Source organism: Oncorhynchus gorbuscha, linkage group LG01 (genome assembly GCF_021184085.1).
Source record: "Oncorhynchus gorbuscha isolate QuinsamMale2020 ecotype Even-year linkage group LG01, OgorEven_v1.0, whole genome shotgun sequence".
Taxonomy (NCBI): Eukaryota; Metazoa; Chordata; class Actinopteri; order Salmoniformes; family Salmonidae; genus Oncorhynchus; species Oncorhynchus gorbuscha.
Window position 1 is genome coordinate 76981882 of NC_060173.1, and position 25468 is coordinate 77007349.

The 25468-nt window shown below is 40.3% G+C and overlaps 1 protein-coding gene across 1 annotated transcript; it reads left to right on the plus strand.

The window, feature by feature from the left end:
* Positions 1–14254: 14254 nt before the first annotated feature.
* Positions 14255–20438, plus strand: LOC124042625 (T-box brain protein 1-like). The gene is made up of 6 exons (XM_046360705.1): positions 14255–17411; positions 17710–17864; positions 18126–18247; positions 18574–18732; positions 18890–18951; positions 19583–20438. Exons 1-6 carry the CDS (start codon positions 16729–16731, stop codon positions 20418–20420), a joined length of 2019 nt encoding a protein of 672 aa, XP_046216661.1. The 5' UTR covers positions 14255–16728; the 3' UTR covers positions 20421–20438.
* Positions 20439–25468: the final 5030 nt, after the last annotated feature.

The window sequence follows — 25468 nt, forward strand, 5'->3', positions numbered from 1 at the left end:
CCTAAAGATGGACTGTAATTGAAAAAGGTGCTTGCGTACCGCTGTAAATGTAGTGAATCATTCTAGTTGAGCCGCCACAATCACACCATAACACTTGGTTTCACAATTCATTAGCAGGTATTTGAACGATATGTAATAATTAAAAGACAGCTAAATAATTGATACCAGTTCACACCATAAGGAAAGGTGGGGGGCGGTCTATGTAATGATGTTAACAATGTGAAGTGGAGAAGGACTTGGTGGAGAGCACTTTTAGGTGTGAGCTGTGTACAGTTACGTTGACAAAGGCCTGTCTTAACACTTTGTCAACATAACGGCTTGAAACGCCATGGAAACGTGAATCAACGTCAATGGCAGCAGAAACCTTTCCTTGGGAACACATGCTAACCAGGTTATTGGATCAGAACTTTCTTCTCCTTCTGATGACCATCCTGTTGTCCTGTATTTTAAGTACACGAACCATGCGATAGAGGTCTACACATGAATCCGTTTATTTATTCGGTGTTAAGAAACCATCTGGCTTGGGTAGAACTGAGTCATTCTGGCAGGCCACCTCCCTTACTGACACCTCATTGAATTAGTGGGAGGATGATGGCTTCATTAATGCCCAGTCTCTTTGCTCTGCCACTCAGACTGGTCTGAACATTATTGCATCCCTGTGGAACATCCATCTCTCGCTTCAGTATTTTTTTTTTTTTTACAAAGTGTGCTTAGTTATTTCACCTGGATTCTTTGTTACGGTGGTAATCTTGTTTATTGTTTTAACAGTTGGACGGTGAGAGATAGCACTTTTTGCGTTCTCTTTGTCAAAGTTGTGAAAATGGCAACCCATATGTAATGCTCCTGCTTGCTGTTATCCCTGCCAATTCCCCATGGATCAGTGGTTCGTGTGCCAATGTTCACACTCTCTCTTTGTCTGTGTGATTAGATTGAACATCATTGGATATTTATATGTTTCTTGCTTTTAAAAAATCTCTTTCATGGTTGATCTTATGTTTAGTAGTAGTTGGAATTTGAGTCATAGCCAATCTATGTCTTGATCGTTTTAGATGATCCAGAATATATGCAGGTTATATTTTCCTCTATTTTAAATCAGCGCAAGACAAATTGGCTGCATATTTTTTTCACACCTTTCTCCATCTGGGGAGAGCAAGCGCAATTATCTCCCGTCATACCTGAGACAACAACCTGCAAAGTGCTCCCAGTGCCCCGATCTGTAAGTTAGGGACTCTGCTCTGTCATTGCATCAAGAAGAGATATGTTTTTGTTTTCTTCTTCCCTCGTCTCTGTGGTTTTTTCATTTACACAACCCATAGGATTACATAAGATCGAACAATATGTGGGTGTCTTATAGGCCAGCCTTCTTCAAACAAATGTGCTAGCTACTGTTTTACACAATACAAGCATGCTGATCATGTTCCATATAGAACTGGCAGTCGAACCATGATTTTAGATCAACAGATGGCCGATAGATTGATCTAAATATGTGTAGCATAGAACTGCTTGGATTTGGAGCCATTTCAAGTTTTGATACTACTCCCTGATCTATGGGACGATCTCAATGTCCCCGTGTGTGTGATGATCTTGTCCAGAAACATTATAGCGCCACAACAGACCAGAGCTACTCTGCCATGTCTGTAGAGACCTGCACTGGTAGATCCCTGTGTAGCTGCAGTATTAAACCACACTCCCTAGTTCTCAGATGGGAAAAAGCGACTGTTGAATATTTGAAGGAAATATTGGATTTTTGATTTTAAGGACATAGATTTAGATGTATAAAAAAAACAGGTGTGACACTAGGCTACCAGAGATAATACAGTAAGATGTTATTATTCACCCTTTGGAACATCGAATGCTGTTCAGTGACATCGTTACATTTCTCAGGAATGTGCAGCTTTACAGATGTTTTTTGAGTTCTATAGTTCTGGCTATCTCACACTCACTTGTGTAAGTCTTCCTACATATGCCCCACTGAGGAACACTGCCACGCAAGTCACATCACCTCACTTGCAGTAATTGAGAGGTCAACATTTGAAAAGACCATAAGCATTTCTGAGAGGGAACCTTTACTAGGCATTCTATAGTTTGAAGATTAAGGAACCTCATCATTATTACTCCAAAAAAAAATACAAATAATGTAGAGCTGCTGAATCAGGTAGGACTTAATATTGAAGGGGCTAAACGTTGCCGTATAACCGCTCAGACGCTCGCTGAGCTAAGCTAAGCATCGATCCATCTGGCTCAGAAGACACTGTCATGTCACCTCTGTGTTTAAGTGTTATCTTGTCAGGTTCCAATGATCTCCCTGTCAGATTCAGGACGTCACGGAGACATCTGTTGTCATCTGTTACTGCAGTGCATCATTATAGAATAGTATACATCAGCATAGTTTTGTATAATTGTGAATAGGTATAATAAGTGTGTGTTTGTCTGTATCTGTGTATTGCGTTGCATTGTATTGCATTGTATTTTATTGCATTGTATTGTCATGTTTTAGAGAAGGATAGAAAGCACATCTTATGAGGATCAGTTCAATCTATTTCAGTTACAATAATTGTCTATTTTGTTCCCTTCAACAGCTTCTTTGAAATACCTTTGATGTAGAAAGAGAAGAAAAAAAAAACATAAAAAATGAATGTGAACAAAGGCTCAGCGGCAGAGCAACACAGTGCAAATTGCTTGATGATGGATTCCTTAGTCCCACTGCTGATTTAATTGATCCTTAAAGGGTGGATATCCAGTCTCGGGTGCTGAAAGGCTACAAACTGTCTCAGCCATGGTGTGGTAACAGTGTGAAAAATTGAAAGCAAGTTCTTCCACTGCTAATGTACATCCCGCTTAATGTACGCACACCTTCTGCAATCCACTCGCAGCTCTCATTCTCATGTTTTCCGCCAGGCATGTTCTAAGAAACATCTCTAAATGTCCTTTGTTAGTTTTTTTTCCCACTCTACAATTTTCATCATACCCACCTGCTCAATTGATAAAATATTGCTGCAGGTGCCCGGTCATTTACGGATTGGCACAGCTCCTCGTAAGTCCTTCTTGTGCTGCAGGCCTGAGATGGTGCTGGTGACTGGCTATTAAAGCCATTGTGGCTGTAACTGCAGGCTGTCTGGAGACCATACTAACAGCTAGCAGAGGTTCTTGTCGGAGCATGCAGGTGGTGCCATGGTGATGGTGGAGCCTTTCCAGAGTATACAGTAGATCTACCAGGTATGCTTCTATTCCTCACCTTCACCCTTGTGTCTCTCATGTCCACATGAGAGGCAATGTGACATTTGTAACATTGTAACATATAACTTAAACATAGTGATTTGTACTTGAGAGAAACCCAATGCTATGTTGATCCTTCAGTTTCAGGACAACGTGTTGATCCTTCAGTTTCAGGACAACGTGTTGATCCTTCAGTTTCAGGACAACGAGTTGATTCAATGTCAAAACAATTTGACATTTCATCAGCCTACATTACTGTCATAGTTTGGTTTTTAAAGCGGCACCCGAAGAAGATGAAGATATTACTGTGTTTTTCACCTGTGGCTGTTTGTCATAGGGAAGAGATGTGCGTCAGTTTGCCAATCATGTCACATTTCTTTGCTCTCAACTTAGAGCGTAGTTTCTCCCTTGTACAATTCAGAAATGATCATTAACCTTCCCTTTGGTTTCCTCCCTCGCCTGGTTGCCTCTCCTTTCTACTTAGTTCCTGGCCCCATATGCCACTTTCCTGTTTCCTGTCTGCAGACAGCAGGGAGTATAGCTCCATTGTCACCTTCACAGAGCTGTCTGTGAATGTGAGAGGCAATTCCATTTCACTTTGCAATGGGGAGGAGGAAAGAGTCAGGTGCACCGTACAGCACACAGAAATTGGCTGAGGGCTACCTCTCACAGTTGAATGGCAAGGACACTGTTTTGTCTGCTTCTATTGCTTTGCTTCTTTCTTTTTTATTACTATGATTAAATGTAGTGTGTAGGCCTAAAGTGCTGGCACAGATATTCCTCCTGAAGTTTGGAATTACTCCAAGGGTTAAGCATATCATGTTTGGTTGTTGCGCGAACACGTCGTTGTTAACTTCACTTAGAGATGGGGTCCTGAAGTATTAATGGCCATAAAGGGGTGATACGGCGCTGCTGTGACGCCGTGCCGAAACATATTGACGACGTCTCCAATGCTTGACTCTCGAGCGTTCACTCAGCCATTTTGTGTGGTGACTGTGTGGCTGTGTTATGCTTTTTGGAGTTGGATTCCAGCTTTTATCAGTCACTATTCCTTTGACAGAGAGGGACCCCGGACTGTATTGCTCCGGGAAGAATTCAACATGAGCTAAAGCGATAATCTGTGGGCCTCTCTTTTCACACTGCATTCCCAATGAGCCGTGTGTTGGCCAGCTGTTGTTGCTTGCCTCTTTAATTAAGACGACAATCGCGCTGTTTGCTCCCATTTTCAAAGACATCATCTCTTCTGCACTTTGCCTGAGAATTGTGTATTTTCTGGTTGTACACGTAATATATATCTCGGTGTTACGCAATATCCACTCATTTGCTGTGAATATGATTGTTTTTGTCACAAAATATATAAATATGATTGTCATTTTCAGGAGAAAACAAAATCACAACATTCAGTTGAAAAATAGAAAAATAATTGTTTCACGAAATACTACTGGTTTCACGATCACAAAGCAAATGTTATTACAATATGATTTTAGCTATGTGTTATCCACAGTCTCTTTGCAGATATTGGGATTGTAGCAGTGTCGCTTCTACTACGTGATCTATTAGAAGGACAATGCTGAGGATACTGGAGGTTTTTCTCCATCATTTGATTTAGGCCCAGTGCATAGAAACTCTCTGGGGAGGCTGACGGGAAATTTGCACACTTCATGGCATGGGTACTCTTAAAATGAAATTGATGTTTTATAAATAATTTCAACGTTACAAACATCAGCCCCACAATCTCAGCGATTCAGTGATATTCATTTGGCATAAGTCAGTTTAATTTCCTTATGCTTTTCATCAGAAATGGCTTAAAAAGTAGAGTTAGCCTGAATTTTTTATGCCACTAGGGACAGTAGCCAATGTTCTTCACTTGTAGATGACTGACCGTGCATGGCAGCAGAAATAACAAAATGGTCACAAACCCCAGCTGCACTCACAGGGTCACACAGTCCAGTACATTTTTTTAAGAGACTAGCAACGAACTGAACAGTTGATAACAGGTCACTAACAGGTGATAAAATACGTCTTAGTTGGAACATTAGCCCATTTCTTGTGATTTCTGGCATTATCTCCCCCAGCCCGATAATCCTTTATAATACACATTACTGATTTAGCTTGGCAAAGCACTTGTAGAAAATCCTATAGCGTTGAAATGAATATCGTACTAGCTTACTATAGTGCTCTTTGGTGAGGACATATATATATATTTTTTTTTACAACATTGCTGATTTTCCTGAGTTCATATGTGTCAGTAATTCCACAGCTGTTAATTTGTGCTCCAGTCCTAGAGATTGAGTTCAAACACGGGGACATCTGGCGATCCGGATGCTCGGAGCCTGTTTATTTTCCACAACCGAAAAGAAAAATTCTGCAGCTTTATTTATTAATACTCAATTAATTTTCCGCGGCAAAAAATACAAATTTAACATTTTTGCACACATGCACAGCTTTACCTGCTGATCACAACATACTGATAAAATGTGGTAATTGTAATGCAGTCAAGGTCTCAAGACATTTGAGAGGGTTATAGAAACAAACAACTGGACTTAATTCCACTTGACCACTGTATTTTGTGCCACATAAATAAGAAAGTGTAAAAGGATGATCTCATACTATCTTTGCCTTTGACAATCCACTGAAACCGTCAAGTCTCTTATTTAGCTTCAAGATTCCAGGCGCAAGGGTTTGCAAGCTTGTAATTACAGCTTAGTGACCAGAGTTTCATTTTAGTTTGGAGTCCAAAGTATTCAAAGAGACACCTTATTTCATCTACCCTTTTATCAAACTCACTGACAGCCAGGTTTAAGGTTTGTGGTCAAGAATCGGAGGGATCTCTGACTCGAGGACATAAAAGGGCATCAATAACGATGGCTATAGGAGTGCACTTCTGGGGATGACATGGCCGAGTGTCTCACTGTGTCTCTGGGAGAGGGAGGATGGCTAATAAGGCTTTAAAAGCCACAACTGTCCACCTGGCCCCTTAGCAGACCACCTGCTGTCTTTTACCCAAAGTGCACCCTGATTCTTTCTGACAGTGGGAGATCTGTGGTTGCAGGAGACCACAGGGGCCAACAGTTATGTTAGCATCAAACAAACAAAGGCTTAAGATAAATTAGTCAGACTAATTCAAGTTTAGGGGGAATTTATTTGCTTCCTCTTTTGTATTAAAATGGAAGAGAAAAATATAAATATTTTAACTTGATTTATTGATGGAAATTCCAATGTGAAGTCTGGCAAACAACATATAAATAACTTAAAGGGCATCTTAAATGCATTCCCATAAAATGTTTAGTGCCACTGTAATATAAGCCACTACCTGTCATGAATCACAAATAACCTTGGCTCTATCTTCTTAGTTCAGCTCAGTGAGTTTCATTCGTTATTACTGGCCTGACAGGGAAATGTTTACCCATCCGACAAGAGAGATGCCATTTCATAGTCACAAAAAAGCAATTGTAACTGACTGGGGCAGCACACTCTGTCCCCATATCCTTGCTGACTATAATTTTTTTTGACATTTTGTGTGCTATGATCACATCATTGATGTGACAGTGCCGGGCATTAGGTAAAGTCCCTGAGCTGGTGCTCACTTTCAGGCTTTTCCTCTCCTTGTCATCCACATAGATTAGATTAGACCCAGGTGGCAAACATAGTTCCTTCTGAGAACATGGAAAAGGAGAATGATACCTTTCTTAAAGAAATCATACATTTGACTAAACATTCAGAGTAAAATGTTAGAAAGATGTTAGCATTGTGTATTTTAATCTTTATAGCTGTTTGAATGAGACCATTATAAAGAAACCTGACTATCATCCATAAGCAGATCTGTTGGTACAGTGGACTATAAATAACATTTAGTTTGTTTTTATCCTTACATTGTGCCAACATGATGTTTTTCAGACATGAACGATAGTTGAATGTGCTGTCCATATTCCTACAGGTAAAGTATCTTACAAAATATAAAAAATGGTTTTTTATCAAATAGGCACTATTGTTATTTTATATCTTCCATTATAATCCATATCAAGAATGCTTATGGTTATAATGGATTACATTTTCATTACGCCATATTGTTTTCATATAGTCTGGTCAGTGGCTGGTGTGTGCCAAGCATAAGGTATAGTCCCTCCCAAACCTGCACAATGACCTCCTGAGGGACTGTCTGGCCGTGGCATGGATAATCAGCCTGCTCTCTCTGTGGTTATGGTCACTAGCTGGGCTAATAAGAGCAAAGTACTGAGGCTAATAACAAACAAATGGGAATAGAGCATGGGGAGAAGACAAACTAGGGTGCTGCTGCATCATGGGTGACTCAACAATAGTCTGAATCTAAAAAAGCAAGCCCAGTTTGCTTATTAAAGGAAAACTCCACCCAAATACGATCTAAATACAGAAATCGAATCAAATCATGCGCCGAAAACAACAGGTTACCGTGAAATAGTTACTTACAAGCACTCAACCAACAATGCAATTTTAGTTAAGAAAAATATTTACTAAATAAACTAAAGTAAAAAATAAAAGAGCAACAATAAAATAACAATAACGAGGCTATATACAGGGGGTACCGGTACCGCATTGGTACAGGTTAGTCGAGGTAATTGAGGTAATATGTACATGTAGGTAGGTGTAAAGTGACTATGCATAAATAATGCATAATAAACAGCCAGTAGCAGCAGCGTAAAAAAAGGGGGTTGCATTCGATTAGCTGGTCAGCAGTTTTATGGCTTGGGGGTAGAAGCTATTAAGAAGTGGTCCTTCTGTAGCTCAGTTGGTAGAGCATGGCGCTTGTAACGCCAGGGTAGTGGGTTCGATTCCCGGGACCACCCATACGTAGAATGTATGCACACATGACTGTAAGTCGCTTTGGATAAAAGCGTCTGCTAAATGGCATATTATTATTATTATTATAAGTATTTTGGACCTAGACTTGGCACTCCCGTACCTCTTGCCGTGCAGTAGCAGAGAGAAAAGTCTATGACTAGGGTGACTGGAGTCTTTGGCAATTTGTAGGGCCTTCCTCTGATACCACCTGGTATAGAGGTCCTGGATGGCAGGAAGCTTGGCCCCAGTGATGTACTGGGCCATACGCACTACCCTCTGTAGCGCCTTGCGGATAGAGGCCTAGTAGTTGCCATACTAGGCGGTGATGCAACCAGTCAGGCAGGATGCCGTCGAAGGTGCAGCTGTATAACTTTTTGAGGATCTGGGGACCCATGTCAAATATTTTCAGTCTCCTGAGGGGAAATAGGTGTTGTCGTGCCCTCTTCACGACTGTCCTGCTGTGTTTGGACTATGATAGTTTGTTGGTGATGTGGACACCAAGGAACTTGAAACTCTTAACCTGCTCCACTACAGCCCTGTCGAATAGAATGTGGGCGTGCTCGGCCCTCCTTTTCCTGTAGTCCACGATCATCTCCTTTGTCTTGATCACATTGAGAGAGAGGTTGTTGTCCTGGCACCACACTTCCAGGTATCTGACCTCACCCTATGGATGATCAGGCCTACCATCATTGTGTCATCGGTAAACTTAATGGTGATGTTGGGAGTCGTGCTTGACAACACAGACATGGGTAAACAGGGAGTACAGGAGGGGACTAAGCATGCACCCCTGAGGGGTCCCTGTGTTGAGGATCAGCGTAGCAGATGTGTTGTTGCCTGCCCTTACCACATGGGGGCTTGGTGTTCTTCGGCACAGGGACTATGGTGGTCTGCTTAAAACATGTAGGTATTACAGACTTGGCCAGGGACAGGTTGAAAATGTCAGTTGAGACACTTGACAGTTGGTTAGCGCATGCTCGGAGTACATGTCCTGGTAATCCGTCTGGCCTTGTGGCCTTGTGATTGTTGACCTGTGTCATGGAAATTCTAATCAATAATGAGGAGAGACAACGTCAATCACCAATCAGGATATTACTTCATTCAAAACGTATTAATGACATTGATTAATTATTGAAATAATGAAGCTTGTCGACAACCCACCCGTAGGTGATTAGTTGAGAAGCCCAAAGAGCGGATTTGAGCCACAGCATTTTATAGCAAGGTTCATCTTCCTGGATTTTCTTGACAAACAACAGATGTATGGAATGGGTCACAAAGTTAAGATTCGTATGGAAGATACTAATAATTCACAGCAAAAAGCATCTGCTGTAAAGACTTCTCATTGTGTAGAAACTAGGGTCTGGCCCTGAGCCATCTCTTCCTGGTACCTTCCAGTCAGGCACACAGACAAATGCTATGGAATGTTGTCTTTATCACCAATCCATCGTAAATCTACAGTCAGTGTTACATCTCCCAGAGGCCCACTTTCCGTTCACACAGAAACAATAGTGTCACGCCCTGGTCGAAGTATTTTGTGTTTGTCTTTATTTATCTGGTCAGGCCAGGGTGTGACATGGGTTTATTGTGGTGTGTTTTGTCTTGGGGTTTTGTTAGTAATTGGGTGTGTGGCTTAGTGGAGGTATCTAGCAAAGTCTATGGCTGTCTGGAGTGGTTCTCAATCAGAGGCAGGTGTTTATCGTTTTCTCTGATTGGGAACCATATTTAGGCAGCCATATTCTTTGAGTGTTTCGTGGGTGATTGTCCTTAGTGTCTTGATGTCCTTGTTCTGTGTGTATGTGCTCCAGTATTAGGCTGTTTCGGTTTTCGTTACGTTTATTGTTTTGTAGTGTTTGTATTTAGATTCATGTTACGTTAGTTGAATAAACATGGATCGCAATCTACACGCTGCATTTTGGTCCGACTCTCCTTCACCACAAGAGAACCGTTACAAATAGAGTTATAAGAACCATCTATTATGTTGCATAAACAACCATTTGATGCAATAATAGTATTATAACATAATCTTGTAATTTATTTTCTGACACCTGTTTAAAGGTCTTATTCATATTGGCTACGGCGAGCATGATCACACAGTCGTCCAGAATAGCTGGTGATCGTATGCATTCTTCAGTGTTGCTCGCCTTAAAGCGTGCATAGAAGTCATTTAGCACGTCTGGTAGGCTTGTGTTACTGGGGAACACTCGGCTGGGCTTCCCTTTGTAGTTCGTAATAGTTTGCAAGCGCTGCCACATCCGCTGACCGGTGTAGTAGGATTCAATCTTAGTCATGTATTTACGCTTTGCCTGTTTGATGGTTTGTCTCAGGGCACTGCAGGATTTCTTATAAGCATCCGAGTTAGAGTCTCGATCCTTGAAAGCGGCAGCTCTACCCTTTAGATCAGTGTGGATGTTGCCTGTAATCCATGGCTTATGTACGTATGGTCACTGTGGGGACAACGTCAATGATGCACTTATTGCTGAAGCCGATGACTGATGTGGCATACTCCTCGATGCCAGCTCAGCATCTGTGTCATCTGACAACTTCTGTATTGAGCGAGTCACTGGTACTTCCTGCTTTAGTTTTTGCTTGTAAACAGGAATCAGGAGGATAGAATTATGGTCAGATTTTCCAAATGGAGGGCGAAGGAGAGCTTGTCTGTGTCTCTGTGTGTGGAGTAAAGGTGGTGTAGAATTGTTTTCCCTCTTGTTGCACATGTAACATGCTGGTAAAATTAGGCAAAACAAATGTAAGTTTCCCTGCATTAAAGTCCCCGGCCATTAGGAGTGCCTCCTCTGGATGAGCATTTTCTTGTTTGCTTATGGCTTTATACAGTTCGTTGAGTGCGGTCTTAGTGCCAGCATCGGTTTGTGGTGGGTAAATAGACAGCTATGAAAAATATAGATGAAAACTATCTTGGTAAATAGTGTGGTTTACAGCTTATCATGAGATACTATACCTCAGGCGAGCACAACTTCAAGACTTCCTTAATATTTGATTTTGCACACCAGTTGTTATTGACAAATCGACATAGACCGCCACCCCTTGTCTTACCGGATGCAGCTGTTCTGTCTTGCCGATACATGGAAAAAATAGCCAACTGTACATTATCCATGTCGTCTTTCAGCCACGACTCGGTGAAACATAAGATATTACAGTTTCTAATGCCCCGTTGGTAGGATAGTCTTTAATGGAGCTCATTCAGTTTATTCTCCAATGATTGCATGTTGGCCAATAGGATGGATGGTAGAGGCGGGTTACCCACTCGCCGACAGAATTCTCGTATTGGCGAATTCCTGTATCGGCGTCTTCTCTTCATGTGAATGGCGGGGATTTGGGTCTGGTCGGATATCTGGAGTAAATCCTTCGTGTCCAACTTGTTAAAGAAAAAATCTTTGTCCAGTTCGAGGTGAGTAATCGATGTTCTGATATCCAGAAGCTCTTTTCGGTCATAAGAGATGGTGTCAGAACCATCATGTAAAAAATAAGTTACAAACAACGCAAAAACCCCCACAAAACAGCACAATTGGTTAGGAGCCCGTAAAACAGCAGCCATCTCCTCCGGCACCATTTTTTCTATGCATCCCTTTATGATGCATTTTGGATCATATAATGCTGTGTTTTGCATCATACAGGGATGATTTCTGTATTTTGAAAGTTACATATCTTGAAAACTTGATTGTTGACAAGCAAAACATTTCGGGACTATGTCAACAATGGATGAATGAAACAAATACCGAAATATTTTGGGGTGGAATTGTCCTTTAAAGATCAGTGATGGAAGTTAACCATAATCCTGTTATGAGGAAGAGAAGACCTATGCCAGTTCCTGGTTAGAGGCACGGGCAAGCCCATGCTTGTACGCTTCACAGGAATAGGATCCTGGACCCTATTGCCCTGCTGTAATGACCTCTCTTGTTAGCTTCATAGATGCACAGCTCTTCATTAGAATACAAAGCCTCTAGCCTCTACTGGAAACCCCACTATCAGAGATGGGGGCTTCTTCTGCACCATTCAATTTGGCTTGTTTAAGGTTCTAACACACACTTTATGCAACTTTATTGAAACAGAATACAACATTTATGTGTGTTCAGTATACTGATGCTTTATGCTTTATTTCAAGCTTGGCTGTTTTCCCCCTGAAATATAATGTTGATGACTGAAGAAAACAGGGAAGTTGTATACATCAAAAGTATTCTGTTTAATTTACTTCAGTCAAACTTTATTGATTGCCGCCAATACGCCATTTCAGTTACTAGTAGCTCATCCTCTCACTATCACTAGTCAACTGCCTTGGCCTGTAGCAATGGTATTGAACCATGCAGCTCCACAGCACTCCTTCTGATTGTTCACATTGTGTTTCCCCACCTATCATGTAAGAGAGAAGAGAAATGCATTTGCTGAACTTGCTAGAACTTCAAGACTACCAAGGACCTACCAAAAGCTAAACTGTACCATCGTGATAGAGACGCTGGGATCACCCAGCACTAAAAAAATGTTAGCAGTTGGTTGTGCTGATCCCTTTGAGTTAAATGTAGTGTCAAAATGTACATTTCCACCTAAATAGACATACCCAAAAGTAATTATTTATCATGGGCCATAAACAATACCTAGTTATGGGCGGCAGGTAGCCAAGAGGTTGGGAATGTTGGGCCCGTAGCTGAGTCGACTAGGTGATACAGTTGAAGTCAGAAGTTTACATACACTTAGATAATTTTTCAACCACTCCACAAATTTCTTGTAAACAAACTATAGTTTTGGCAAGTCGGTTAGGACAACTACTTTGTGCATGACACAAGTAATTTTTCCAACAATTGTTTACAGACAGATTATTTCATTTACAATTTCATTTATAATTCACTGTACCACAATTCCAGTGGGTCAGAGGTTTACATACACTAAGTTAACTGTGCATTTTAAACAGCTTAGAAAATTATAGAAAATACTGTCATGGCTTTAGAAGCTTCTGATAGGTTAATTGACATAATTTGAGTCAATTGGAGGTGTACCTGTGGAGAAATGAGAAATGCAAATCAATCCCAGAACAACAGGAAAGGACCTTGTGAAGATGCTGGAGGAAAGGGGTACAAAAGTATCTTTATCCATAGTAAAACAAGTCCTATATACATACATATATATACATATATACATATATATACATATACATATACATACATACATACATACATACATACATACATACATACATACATACATACATACATACATACATACATACATACATACATACATACATACATACATACATACATACATACATACATACATACATACATACATACATACATACATACATATACAAGTCCTATACATAACCTGAAAGGCCGCTCAGCAAGGAAGAAGCCACTGCTCCAAAACTGCCATAAAAAAGACAGACTACGGTTTGCAACTGCTCATGGGGACAAAGATCGTACTTTTTGGAGAAATGTCCTCTGGTCTGATGAAACAAAAATAGAACTGTTTGGCCATAATGACCATCGTTATGTTAGGAGGAAAAAGGGGGAGGCTTGCAAGTCGAAGAACACCATCCCAACCGTGAAGCACGGGGGTGGCAGCATCATGTTGTTTGGGTGCTTTGCTGCACTTCAAGACATCAGTCAGGAAGTTAAAGCTTGGTCGCAAATGGAACTTCCAAATGGACAATGGCCCCAAGCATACTTCCAAAGTTCTGGCAAAATGGCATAAGGTATTGGAGTGGCCATTACAAAGCCCTGACCTCAATCCCATAGAAAATGTGTGGGCAGAACAGAAAAAACATGTGCGAGCAAGGAGGCCTACAAACCTGACTCAGTTACACCAGCTCTGTCAGGAGGATTGGGCCAAAATTCACCTAACTTATTGTGGGAAGCTTGTGGAAGGCTACCCAAAAAGTTAAACAATTTAAAGGCAATGCTACCAAATACTATTTGAGTGTATGTAAACTTCTGACCCACTGGGAATGTGATGAAATAAATAAAAGCTGAAATAAATCATTCTCTACTCTTATTTTGACATTTCACATTCTTAAAATAAAGTGGTGATCCTAACTGACCTAAAACAGGGAATGTTTACTAGGATTAAATGTCAGGAATTGTAAAAAAAAAAAACTGAATTTAAATGTATTTGGCTAAGGTGTATGTAAACTTCCGACTTCAACTGTAAATCTGTTGATGTGCCCTTGAGCAAAGCTCCTGCAAGTTGCCCTGGATAAGAGTGTCTGCTAAATGACTTAAATGTAATGCTTATACTGCCAGAAATATTAAAATTGCACCTTTCTAGTAAAAATAGTTATACTGCTCACTTTTGAGGACAAAAGCTTAATACACAGTATAAAAAATATGATGAAAATGTGAAAACACACATATATATATGTTTTTACCTTTTTAACAAAAGTGGGCTTGAAATGAATTAAGTGGTTTCAAAATATAGTAAAAATCAAATTATAAACGACTTATTTAATCTTTCTTATAACAGTAAAATAAATATGTTCATACTTAGTGACTTTTCAAAATTGTCCCCATTTAATTTAATTGATGACATAAAATGTTCTGTCCAGCAACCCCAGACGCCATTTTTTTTAAATCAAATTTTAACTCGCGAGGCAAGTCAAATTCTTATTTACAATGACGGCCTACCGGGGAACAGTCGGTTAACTGCCTTGTTCAGGGGAAGAACGACACCTTGTAATCTCGGGAATTATGATCCAGCGACCTTTCGGTTACTAGCCCAACGCTCTAACCACTAAACTATACCAGCAGCTCCAGCATTCAAATGCCTGCTAACTCATTATAACTTCAGCTTTAAGCACTATGTGATTTCATCCCTCTGTGACGAAGAGAAAGTGGAATTGTTTCAATTATCCAAAATGATGTTGTAGTTTTGTATATTTAGAGCTCTAAATCCAATTGACTATATCTAAACTAGATGATGCTGCTTTTTCTGCAATTGCCAGGCTCTCCATTTCAAATCCCTCATATGCCTTATTGTAAACGGAGCTGCAAGGGTCACCGCCAGAGGAAGTGGATCCTTTGTCTGGATAGGCCAGAAAATGTGACATGTCGCTCTCTATGCAAATATTTATCATGGTGTGAGATTTCACATACTGTATCTCAGACGAGAGCAGAGAGCGTCATGCGAAGCTGGACAACCAGAGCTTTCACGGAGTGCACGGCAATTGATGTTGCGTCACTCACCGAGTGCTCTGTACACAAAAATGTCCGTCGGAAACGGGCCAGAAGCGCTCAAAATCTCCTAAATAGATAACTTAATGTTTAAGATTAATACACAACTGTGAACACTGCACATGATGGTTAATGAGTTGAGTTCTCTAAATCTAGCTGTTGAGGAGGAAATTATGTCAGCCAAACAGCAAACAAATATTAGTGTTGATATGGAGCTTTAACGTTTTTTATTTATTTATCCTCTTCAAAAAAGTATTAATCGCCTGAGTTTCCAAAGAGACATTTAAATACTAAATATTGGTCTACATCTCACATTTGGATAACCTATCATGTATTTCAGTCAATAAGTAAGTAGTTGGAGTTTTGCCAGCCTTGTAAAGCAAGACACAGCATCGTCTTGGCTCAGTCTGGACCACAACGTTCAGGTTGGATTTTATCCAATGACGCTGTCACACTGCCCATGCACATCAATGAAGCTCTCATACGGAAAAACAGTCAAAATGATTAGATGAAATCGACCTTTAATGCAGAAATATTTTTAGAGGAATATCAGATTTTCCCTTTTTCCCTGTGTATTATTAATTAGGCCTATAACTGCTAATCAAACAATGAAACTCAAGAGTCGACTCGTTTAATAATAATAGTGCTATGTTATGACATCATTGAACAAAAATATTTTATACATTTGTTAAAATTCTGAAATGTCAAAATTACTTTCATAACGTTATTTTATTGGTGTTTTTCGCCATTCTTGCTGATTTTGATGTTTATTTTATTTCATTTGTCATTGCACTCACTCATTGTTATGAGTGCTCTGATTCATAACTTTGGACCAGTATAATGAAATATTTACCTGCCTTGAGACTCATAAACACATTTCAGAGGAACGGCATCATTTCACGCTATCACAAACATTTTAAAGCATGAAGTGCACTGCCTGTCATTGCTTGTCACTTTTGGTATGTTCATAATATATTTTTGTTTCTCCGGTAGACATACTATGCCACTCTTACCAGATGAATAGGTAAATAACGCATATTTCCCATAATAATGTCGAAATATACAGGGGAAAAACGTAACTATGATTCCGGCCTATTTTTGTTGATATTTATATGAGCATGTGGCAATGCATCATTAAGATAATAAACAATTAACATTGGTGTGATATCTACACAAATATATCACATAAAGTAAAATGTTATCAAATAAGGACTGGCTGATTGTCTCTGAAAGCAAATTGGGTTTATGGGCAAAGCCCTCATGATTATCCTAATTAAGAGCTGTCTAATTAAATTATTGTCTTGAGCTAACCAATAGCAATAGTTGTTTCATTAGCAATGCATGAAGAGTGATGAATAGCAAAACCTTCCTGATTGCAGGATAGTGTCAATTGGCTCATTTGCTCTTACTCAAGGTGACTGAAAACATAGGAAGGCGATTTTTTTTGCGTGTCTTATATAGTTAGGAGTGAACAAAAGCTTGCGATTCCATATAGTTTGCGTTAATAGTGTTGAAAGCTATGCAGCTCGAGAATTGCACTAGTGGGCTCTCCAAGAAATGTCTGAATGTGGGCAGAGGCTACCCAAGCTCCGATGGATCTGAGCTATCCTTGCAGGACCATCCTATTATATCTGCTAGTGACAACCTGGAGAGAAGTTCAACTCTGAAAAAAAATTCCAGGGGGATGACGAACCAGTCAGAGGCTGACAATTTCCCCGACTCCAAGGACGCATCAGGGGACGTCCAGAGAGGTAAACTCTCTCCTGATCTCCACGGAGTCTCTGAAATTCGTCATAATTTCGATGGATCTACAGGAGAAAGGTATACCCTTTCGCAATCTAGCCAACCACAGTCAGTCTCAGCAACTCCTAGTACTATGTTCCCCTATCCGAGTCAACATGGACCAGCGCACCCGGCTTTTTCTATCGGGAGTCCGAGTCGTTATTTGGCCCACCATCCAGTCATCACTAATGGAGCGTACAATAGTCTTCTGACCAACAGCTCTCCGCAAGGCTACCCAACCTCGGGTTACCCATACGCACAACAGTATGGACACACTTATCAAGGAGGGGCGTTCTACCAGTTTTCCTCGGCGCAAGCTGGGCTGCTGCCTGGGAAAGCGCAGGTGTATCTGTGCAACAGGGCCCTGTGGCTGAAGTTTCACAGACATCAAACAGAGATGATAATCACCAAACAAGGACGGTAGGTATTCTCAGCTACATTAATTTTAATCACAAGTTTGGTATAGCTTGTGAAGTAATACGCATGCGTCCGATTTGTTTTAAATAAGGAAGGGCATTGCAATTGTAATTCGTTCAATATATTGCCTTTATTATAAATGACAATTTTAAAAAATTAACTGACTATGTTTTTCTTGAATTGTTGCAGTAATACTTTCAAAATGGGTAAATCACCAAATGTTGGACAGGGTCTATTATGCAGGACATTTACACCGATCTTGACCAAATATTATTTACATATTTTTAATTATTACCTGCAGACGAATGTTCCCCTTTTTGAGTTTCAACATTTCTGGTCTGGATCCGACGGCGCACTACAACATATTTGTGGATGTTATTCTTGCTGATCCAAATCACTGGCGATTCCAAGGTGGCAAGTGGGTACCATGTGGCAAAGCGGACACCAATGTCACAGGTAGGCCTACGTTCCTCTACATCTCTGAGAATAATACAGTGATGGTAATGGCTGATAATTAAGAGTAGTTTATATTATAAAAAGAAGAATCATCTTAAATTGATTCAGCCGTTCCAAGCTAACACGCAACATTAGGCTAATACAATCACAAAATGATATCATCGAATTAATGTAATTGCAAATCAATATTGTGATGTGTATGATATTTTGTAAAAACAACGCATTTCAATGTAGGCTATGTCATTTCTTTGTTTTCCACAGGAAACAGGGTGTACATGCACCCTGACTCTCCAAACACCGGTGCGCACTGGATGCGCCAAGAAATCTCATTTGGGAAGCTGAAATTAACGAACAATAAAGGAGGCTCAAACAACACCGGACAGGTCAGCTACGACCTTGTTTTATAAACGTAAAATAATATGATCAGAGACTTTCAGAGACGCTGAATTAACTATTGAGCGGTGTGCATGGAGAGAGTTTGTTGCGCGCACCTTATGCAGTTTATTACACAATATTTATTAGGTCTTTATCCAATGATACATCACCATCAAAAGTCCAAATAATAGTTTTCATAAAATGTCATAAAAAACGAAAGCCGTACCCTGTCTTCAGTTTGGGTCATTTAGCCTACATCATGGCTTATTGGCTCCAAATGTAGGTCGAAAATGACAGTGGTCATGGAATCTCTTCCTTACTTGTCTACCTCCAGATGGTGGTTCTACAATCGCTTCACAAGTACCAGCCCAGGCTCCATGTGGTGGAAGTCAACGAAGACGGAACCGAGGACTCCAGCCAACCTGGAAGAGTACAGACGTTCACCTTCCCAGAAACACAGTTCATCGCAGTCACAGCTTACCAGAATACCGATGTAAGAGAATCTGATTGATGATAATTCCATTCGTTAAGTATTCTAGTATTGTTGCCTATCGAAAGACACAATTCGTTTGGCATATTCGGATTTGCAACGTAATTAGGAATAAACAACGACATATTCCTAAAATCTTCATACTTGTTTTTGTGTGCAGATTACCCAGCTAAAAATCGACCACAATCCATTTGCTAAAGGATTTCGGGACAACTATGACACGTAAGACTATTTGACATGTATTATTTGTTCTTGATCCCTTCTCATTATGAAACAGTTTGTTTCGTTTGGTTCCTCATCTCTCCGAGGCAATACAAATTATTGCGTTTATGTACATGAAGTGTAGCATAGGCTACCACATATATTTTTTTGCTCGTGTTCAATTGAAATGTAAATAAATGTAACGGTCAGGAAAACATTTAGTGTTCTCGTTGATCACATTTAAAATGTTCTTGAATGTCAATGGGGACACATTTGATCATACCCACTAGGCACACACTCGTCCAATCAACGTTGTTTCCATGTTTTTCATCGAAATTACGTTGTACCAACGTGGACTTGAAGTTGAATTGACGTCTGTACCCAGTGGGTAAGCATTATATTTTGGAGTAGACCTTTATACAATCCAATGTAATTACCACATTATAAAATGGTGACAATTTTACGCGAAATCACGAAATTTATTTACATTTATTTGCTGATGTTCCCCCTCCAAAAACATTGTTTATTCAGCATTTTTATCAAATGAGTCATGAACAAAGTTTGTTCCATTCTTGCACATCACATTGGCAGTGACAACCTTAGCCCATGGTGATTCATAATTTGTTTGTCTGTTTCTTCCTCGTCTTTTCAGTGTCTACACAGGTTGCGACATTGACCGGTTAACACCATCACCGGGTGACTCGCCTCGCTCTCAGATCATGCCTGGTGCGAGATATGCCATGGCTGGTTCTTTCCTACAGGACCAATTTGTCAGCAGTTATGCCAAATCTCGCTTTCACCCTGGCGTAGGGACTGGACCTGGCACGGACCGCAGCGTCCCACTTAGTAACAGCTTGCTATCCCCGCAACAAACCGAAGAGCCCACAGTTGCATCCCCGCAGCGATGGTTTGTCAACCCTGCCAATAACCGACTGGACTTTGCCGCCTCGCCATACGATGCTGCCGCGGCTGCTGATTTTGCCGGTAACGCGGCCACCCTGCTGTCCTATGCAGCAGCTGGAGTAAAGACACTTCCACTGCCCACTACAGGGTGCTCAAACAGACCTCTAGGTTACTATGCCGACCCTTCCGGCTGGGGCACACACACACCACCCCAGTACTGCAGTAAGTCTAGCTCTGTGCTCTCTTGCTGGCCAACAAATTCTGTTGGCAGAACAGGCACGTCCAACTACCTGGTTGATAACGCGGACACCATCCCAACAGAAAGGTCACCCATCGGTGGGTCTAACGAGGCAAAATCAAAAGACTTATCCGAATCCAGCTGGATAGAGACGCCGTCTTCAATCAAGTCGATTGATTCAAGTGATTCTGGTATCTTTGAGCAAGCTAAACGGAGAAGAATTTCACCGTCTGCCACACCGGTTTCGGAAACAGTGTCCCCGTTGAAATCTGAGATCTTGCCTCCAAGAGAGTGTGAGAAAAATTACATTAAGGACATTGGTTACTATAGTTTCTATCCACACAGTTAGACAACCACAAAACGGGGGGGGGGGTGTTCTATTTAGATTAATCTATCTTTATATGCAACTGATAATATCCAACTGATAGGCCGATCAGTTGTAATGCACACCCTGTCTTGGACCAATATTGGCGAAGGATTAAAAAATGTCGGCTTGTAGCGCATAGGCCTACTGGGAAAATTTAGGCGACGTTTACATTTAACATGATTAGTTTGCTATCTAATAGCTGAAGGCCTACATGTCTATTTATTTAATTTAAACTAGTTTTAATCAACATCTTTTGTCTATTGTAATTATGAAAATTATGTACATAATAAGCTATTTAACCATTTTGTGATATTGTGAAATGATTGTAAACTATTGAATTGATTTGTAAGATTCTGAAGAATAGAAATCGTTGTTAGTTGTGTTTTAAAAACGCAAATCGTAGGCCTATGATATAGTCAAGTGATCTCATACAATGTGATTTTTTTAAACGATGGAGAGAGAGTCTATGATGGCTATTTCGTTGTGTAACAGAGTGAGATCTGAGTACATGTAGCCTAATTATTTATGTTCCCATTGTAGTACTCTTTGCCCATAATGTTCAATCACAGTGTCCGTAGAAAACAATCAGATGTTAGACATTTGAGGATACAGCCATTTGATCAAACTCAAAATAAGACAGACATTCATTATAGGTGTGGTAATAAACGTTATACATGTTAATATAGTGTATTTTTACTACAAAAAACATGTCATTTTCAAGTCTTTCTCTGACCATCCATCTTTTTTTTATAGCTTGTGTTTTATGTGGAAGCTTCTGTATCTGCTGTAATGTGCTTCATTGCAATAAACGATATAAAAGCTAATTACCTGGAGCAAGAAGCTATCATCTTTCTAAATCCAAACTAGCCTATGCATGTACCAATGATGAAATAATGAATTTGTGTGGCTCAAGTTCATATTGATTGGCCTACAGGTCACCGGTATAAAACAGCAGGGACCATAGCCTAACGAGGCTCGTACAGAGGGTAGTGGAGGGCCTGGACCACTTTCCCAAAAGGTGCAAAATTATGCGGAAATGCAAGGTAAGCATGCATATGAGAGAGAGGCTATATGTGATCTATGTTTTCTTCATTGTATTTTTTAACTCAAATGTATATACAGTGGGGCAAAAAAGTATTTAGTCAGCCACCAATTGTGCAAGTTCTCCCACTTAAAAAGATGAGAGGCCTGTAATTTTCATCATAGGTACACTTCAACTATGACAGACAAAATGAGAAAACAAAATCCCGAAAATCACATTGTAGGATTTTTTATGAATTTAACCAGGATCAGTCGTCCTGGTCCCTTTGCAGAAAAACAGCCCCAAAGCATGATGTTTCCACCCCCATGCTTCACAGTAGGTATGGTGTTGTTTGGATGCAACTCAGCATTCTTTGTCCTCCAAACATGACGAGTTGAGTTTTTACCAAAAAGTTATATATTGGTTTCATCTGACCATATGACATTCTCCCAATCTTCTTCTGGATCATCCAAATGCTCTCTAGCAACCTTCAGACGGGCCTGGACATGTACTGGCTTAAGCAGGGGGGCACGTCTGGCACTGCAGGATTTGAGTCCCTGGCGGCATAGTGTGTTACTGATGGTAGGCCTTGTTACTTTGGTCCCAGCTCTCTGCAGGTCATTCACTAGGTCCTCCCGTGTGGTTCTGGATTTTTGCTCACTGTTCTTGTGATCATTTTGACCACACAGGGTGAGATCTTGCATGGAGACCCAGATCGAGGGAGATTATCAGTGGTCTTGTATGTCTTCCATTTCCTAATAATTGCTCCCACAGTTGATTTCTTCAAACCAAGCTGCTTACCTATTGCAGATTCAGTCTTCCCAGCCTGGTGCAGGTCTACAATTTTTTTTCTGTGTCCTTTGACAGCTCTTTGGTCTTGGCCATAGTGGAGTTTGGAGTGTGACTGTTTGAGGTTGTGGACAGGTGTCCTTTATACTATAACAAGTTCAAACAGGTGCCATTAACACAGGTAACGAGTGGAGGACAGAGGAGCCTCTTAAAGAAGAAGTTACAGGTCTGTGAGAGCCAGAAATCTTGCTTGTTTGTAGGTGACCAAATACTTATTTTCCACCATAATTTGCAAATAAATTCATTAAAAATCCTACAATGTGATTTTCAGGACTTTTTCTCATTTTGTCTGTCATAGTTGAAGTGTACCTATGATGAAAATTACAGGCCTCTCTCATATTTTTAAGTGGGAGAACTTGCACAATTGGTGGCTGACTAAATACTTTTTTGCCCCACTGTAACACATGGAATCACAAAGTAACCAAAATAGTGTTAAACAAATCAAAATATATTTTATATTTGAGATTCTTCAATGTAGCCACCTTTTGCCTTGATGACAGCTTTGCACACTCTTGGCATTCTATCAACCAGCTTCATGAGGAATGCAACCAGCTTCCACCTGGAATGCATTTCAAATAACAGCTGTGCCTTGTCAAAAGATAATTTGTGTAATGTCTTTCCTTTTTAATGCGTTTGAGCCCAATCACTTGTGTTGTGACAAGGTAGGGGTGGTATACAGAAGATAGCCCTATTTGATAAAAGACCAAGTCCATATTATGGCAAGAACAGCTCAAATAAGCAAAGAGAAACGACAGTCCATAATTACTTCAAGACACGAAGATCAGTCAATCCGGAAAATGTCAAGAACTTCTAAAGTTTCTTCAAGTGCAGTTGCAAAAACCATCAAGCACAATGATGAAACTGGCTCACATGAGGACCGCCACAGGAAAGGAAGACCCAGAGTTACCTCTGCTGCTGAGGAAAAGTTCATTAGAGTTAACTTTACCTCAGAAACTGCAGCCCAAATAAATGCTTCACAGAATTCAAGTAACAGACACATCTCATCATCAACTCTTCAGAGGAGTTTGCGGTTAGTGGGACAATCATTTGTTTTTCAACAGGACATTGACCCAACACGCCTTCAGGCTGTGTAAGGGCTATTTGACCAAGAAGGAGAGTGATGGAGTGCTGCATCAGATGACCTGGCCTCCACAATCCCCCAACGTCAACCCAATTGAGATTAAATGGAATCAGTTGGACCGCAGAGTGAAGGAAAAGTGCTCAGCATATGTGGGAACTACTTCAATACTGTTGGAAAAGCATTCCAGGTGAAGTTGGTTGAGAGAATACCAAGAGATGTGCAAAGCTGTCATCAAGGAAAAGTTTGGCTACTTTGAAGAACCTAAAATCTAAAATCTATTTTGATTTGCTTAACATTTTTGATTACTACATGTTTCCATATGTGTTATTTCATAGTTTTGATGTCTTCGCTATAATACTACAATGTAGAAAATAGTGCAACTAAAGAAAACCCCTTGAATGAGTAGGTGTGTCCAGACTATATACAGTTGAAGTCGTAAGTTTACATACACTTAGGTTGGAGTCATTAAAACTAGTTTTTCACCTAGTTTTCCAACAAATTTCTTGTTAACAAACTATAGTTTTGGCAAGTCGGTTAGGACATTCACTTTGTGCATGACACAAGTAATTTTTCCAACAATTGTTTACAGACAGATTATTTCACTTATAATTAACTGTATCACAATTCCAGTGAGTTAGATGTTTACATAAACTAAGTTGTATGTGTATTGAAACAGCTTCGAAAAATATAGAAAATTATGTCATGGCTTTAGAAGCTTCAGATAGGCTAATTGACATCATTTGAGTAAATTGGAGGTGTACCTGTGGATGTATTCCAAGGCCTACCTTCAAACTCAGTGCCTATTTGCTTGACATCATGGGAAAATCCAAATAAATCAGCCAAGACCTCAGAAAAAATTGTGGATCTCCACAAGTCTGGTTCATCCTTGGGAGCAATTAACAAACGCCTGAAGGTACCACGTTCATCTGTACAAACAATAGTCCGCAAGTATAAACACCATGGGACCATGCAGTCGACATACCGCTCAGGAAGGAGACGCGATCTGTGTCCTAGAGATAAACTTACTTTGGTGCGAAAAGTGCAAATCAATCCCAGAACAACAGCAAAGGACCTTGTGAAGATGCTGGAGGAAACAGGTACAAAAGTATCTGTATCCACAGTAAAACAAGTCTTATATCAACATAACCTGAAAGGCCACGCAGCAAGGAAGAAGCCACTGCTCCAAAACTGTCATAAAAAAGCCAGACTACGGTTTGCAACTGCACATGGGGACAAAAGTTGTACTTTTTGGAGAAATGTCCTTTGGTCTGATGAAACAAAAATAGAACTGTTTGGCCATAATGACCATTGTTATGTTTGGAGGAAAAAGGGGGAGGCTTGCAAGCCGAAGAACACCATCCCAACCGTGAAGCACAGGTAGCATCATGTTGTGGGTGTGCTTTGCTGCAGGAGGGACTGGTGCACTTAACATAATAGATGGCATCATGAGGCTGGAAAATTATGTGTATATATTGAAGCAACATCTCAAGACATCAGTTAAAGCTTGGTTGCAAATGAGTCTTCCAAATAGACACCGACTCCAAGCATACTTCCAAAGCTGTGGTAAAATGGCTTAAGGACAACAATGTCAAGGTATTGGAGTGGCCATCCCAAACCCCTGACCTCAATCCATTAGAAAATTTGTGGGCAGAACTGAAAAAGCATGTGCGAGCAAGAAGGCCTTACAAACCTGACTCAGTTACACCAGCTCTGTCAGGAGGAATGGGCCAAAATTCACCCAACTTATTGAGGGAAGCTTGTGGAATGCTACCCGAAACATTTGACCCAAGTTAAACAATTTAAAGGCAATGCTACCAAATACTAATTGAGTGTATGTAAACTTCTGAACCACTAGGAATGTGATGAAAGAAATAAAAGCTGAAATAAATAATTGTCTCTACCATTATTCTGACATTTCACATTCTTAAAATAAAGTGGTGATCCTAACTGACCTATGACAGGGGATTTTTACTAGGCTTAAATGTGAGGAATTGTGAAAAACTGAGTTTAAATATATTTGGCTGAGGTGTATGTAAACTTCCGACTTCAACTTTATATATGCAGTGCATTCGGAAAGCA

Coding starts and splice junctions, on each gene's coding strand:
- LOC124042625 (XM_046360705.1), top strand. CDS start 16,729: ATGCAGCTCGAGAATTGCACTAGTGGGCTCTCCAAGAAATGTCTGAAT. Junction 17,412..17,709: donor ATAATCACCAAACAAGGACG/GTAGGTATTCTC, acceptor TATTACCTGCAG/ACGAATGTTCCCCTTTTTGA. Junction 18,952..19,582: donor TTTCGGGACAACTATGACAC/GTAAGACTATTT, acceptor TCGTCTTTTCAG/TGTCTACACAGGTTGCGACA.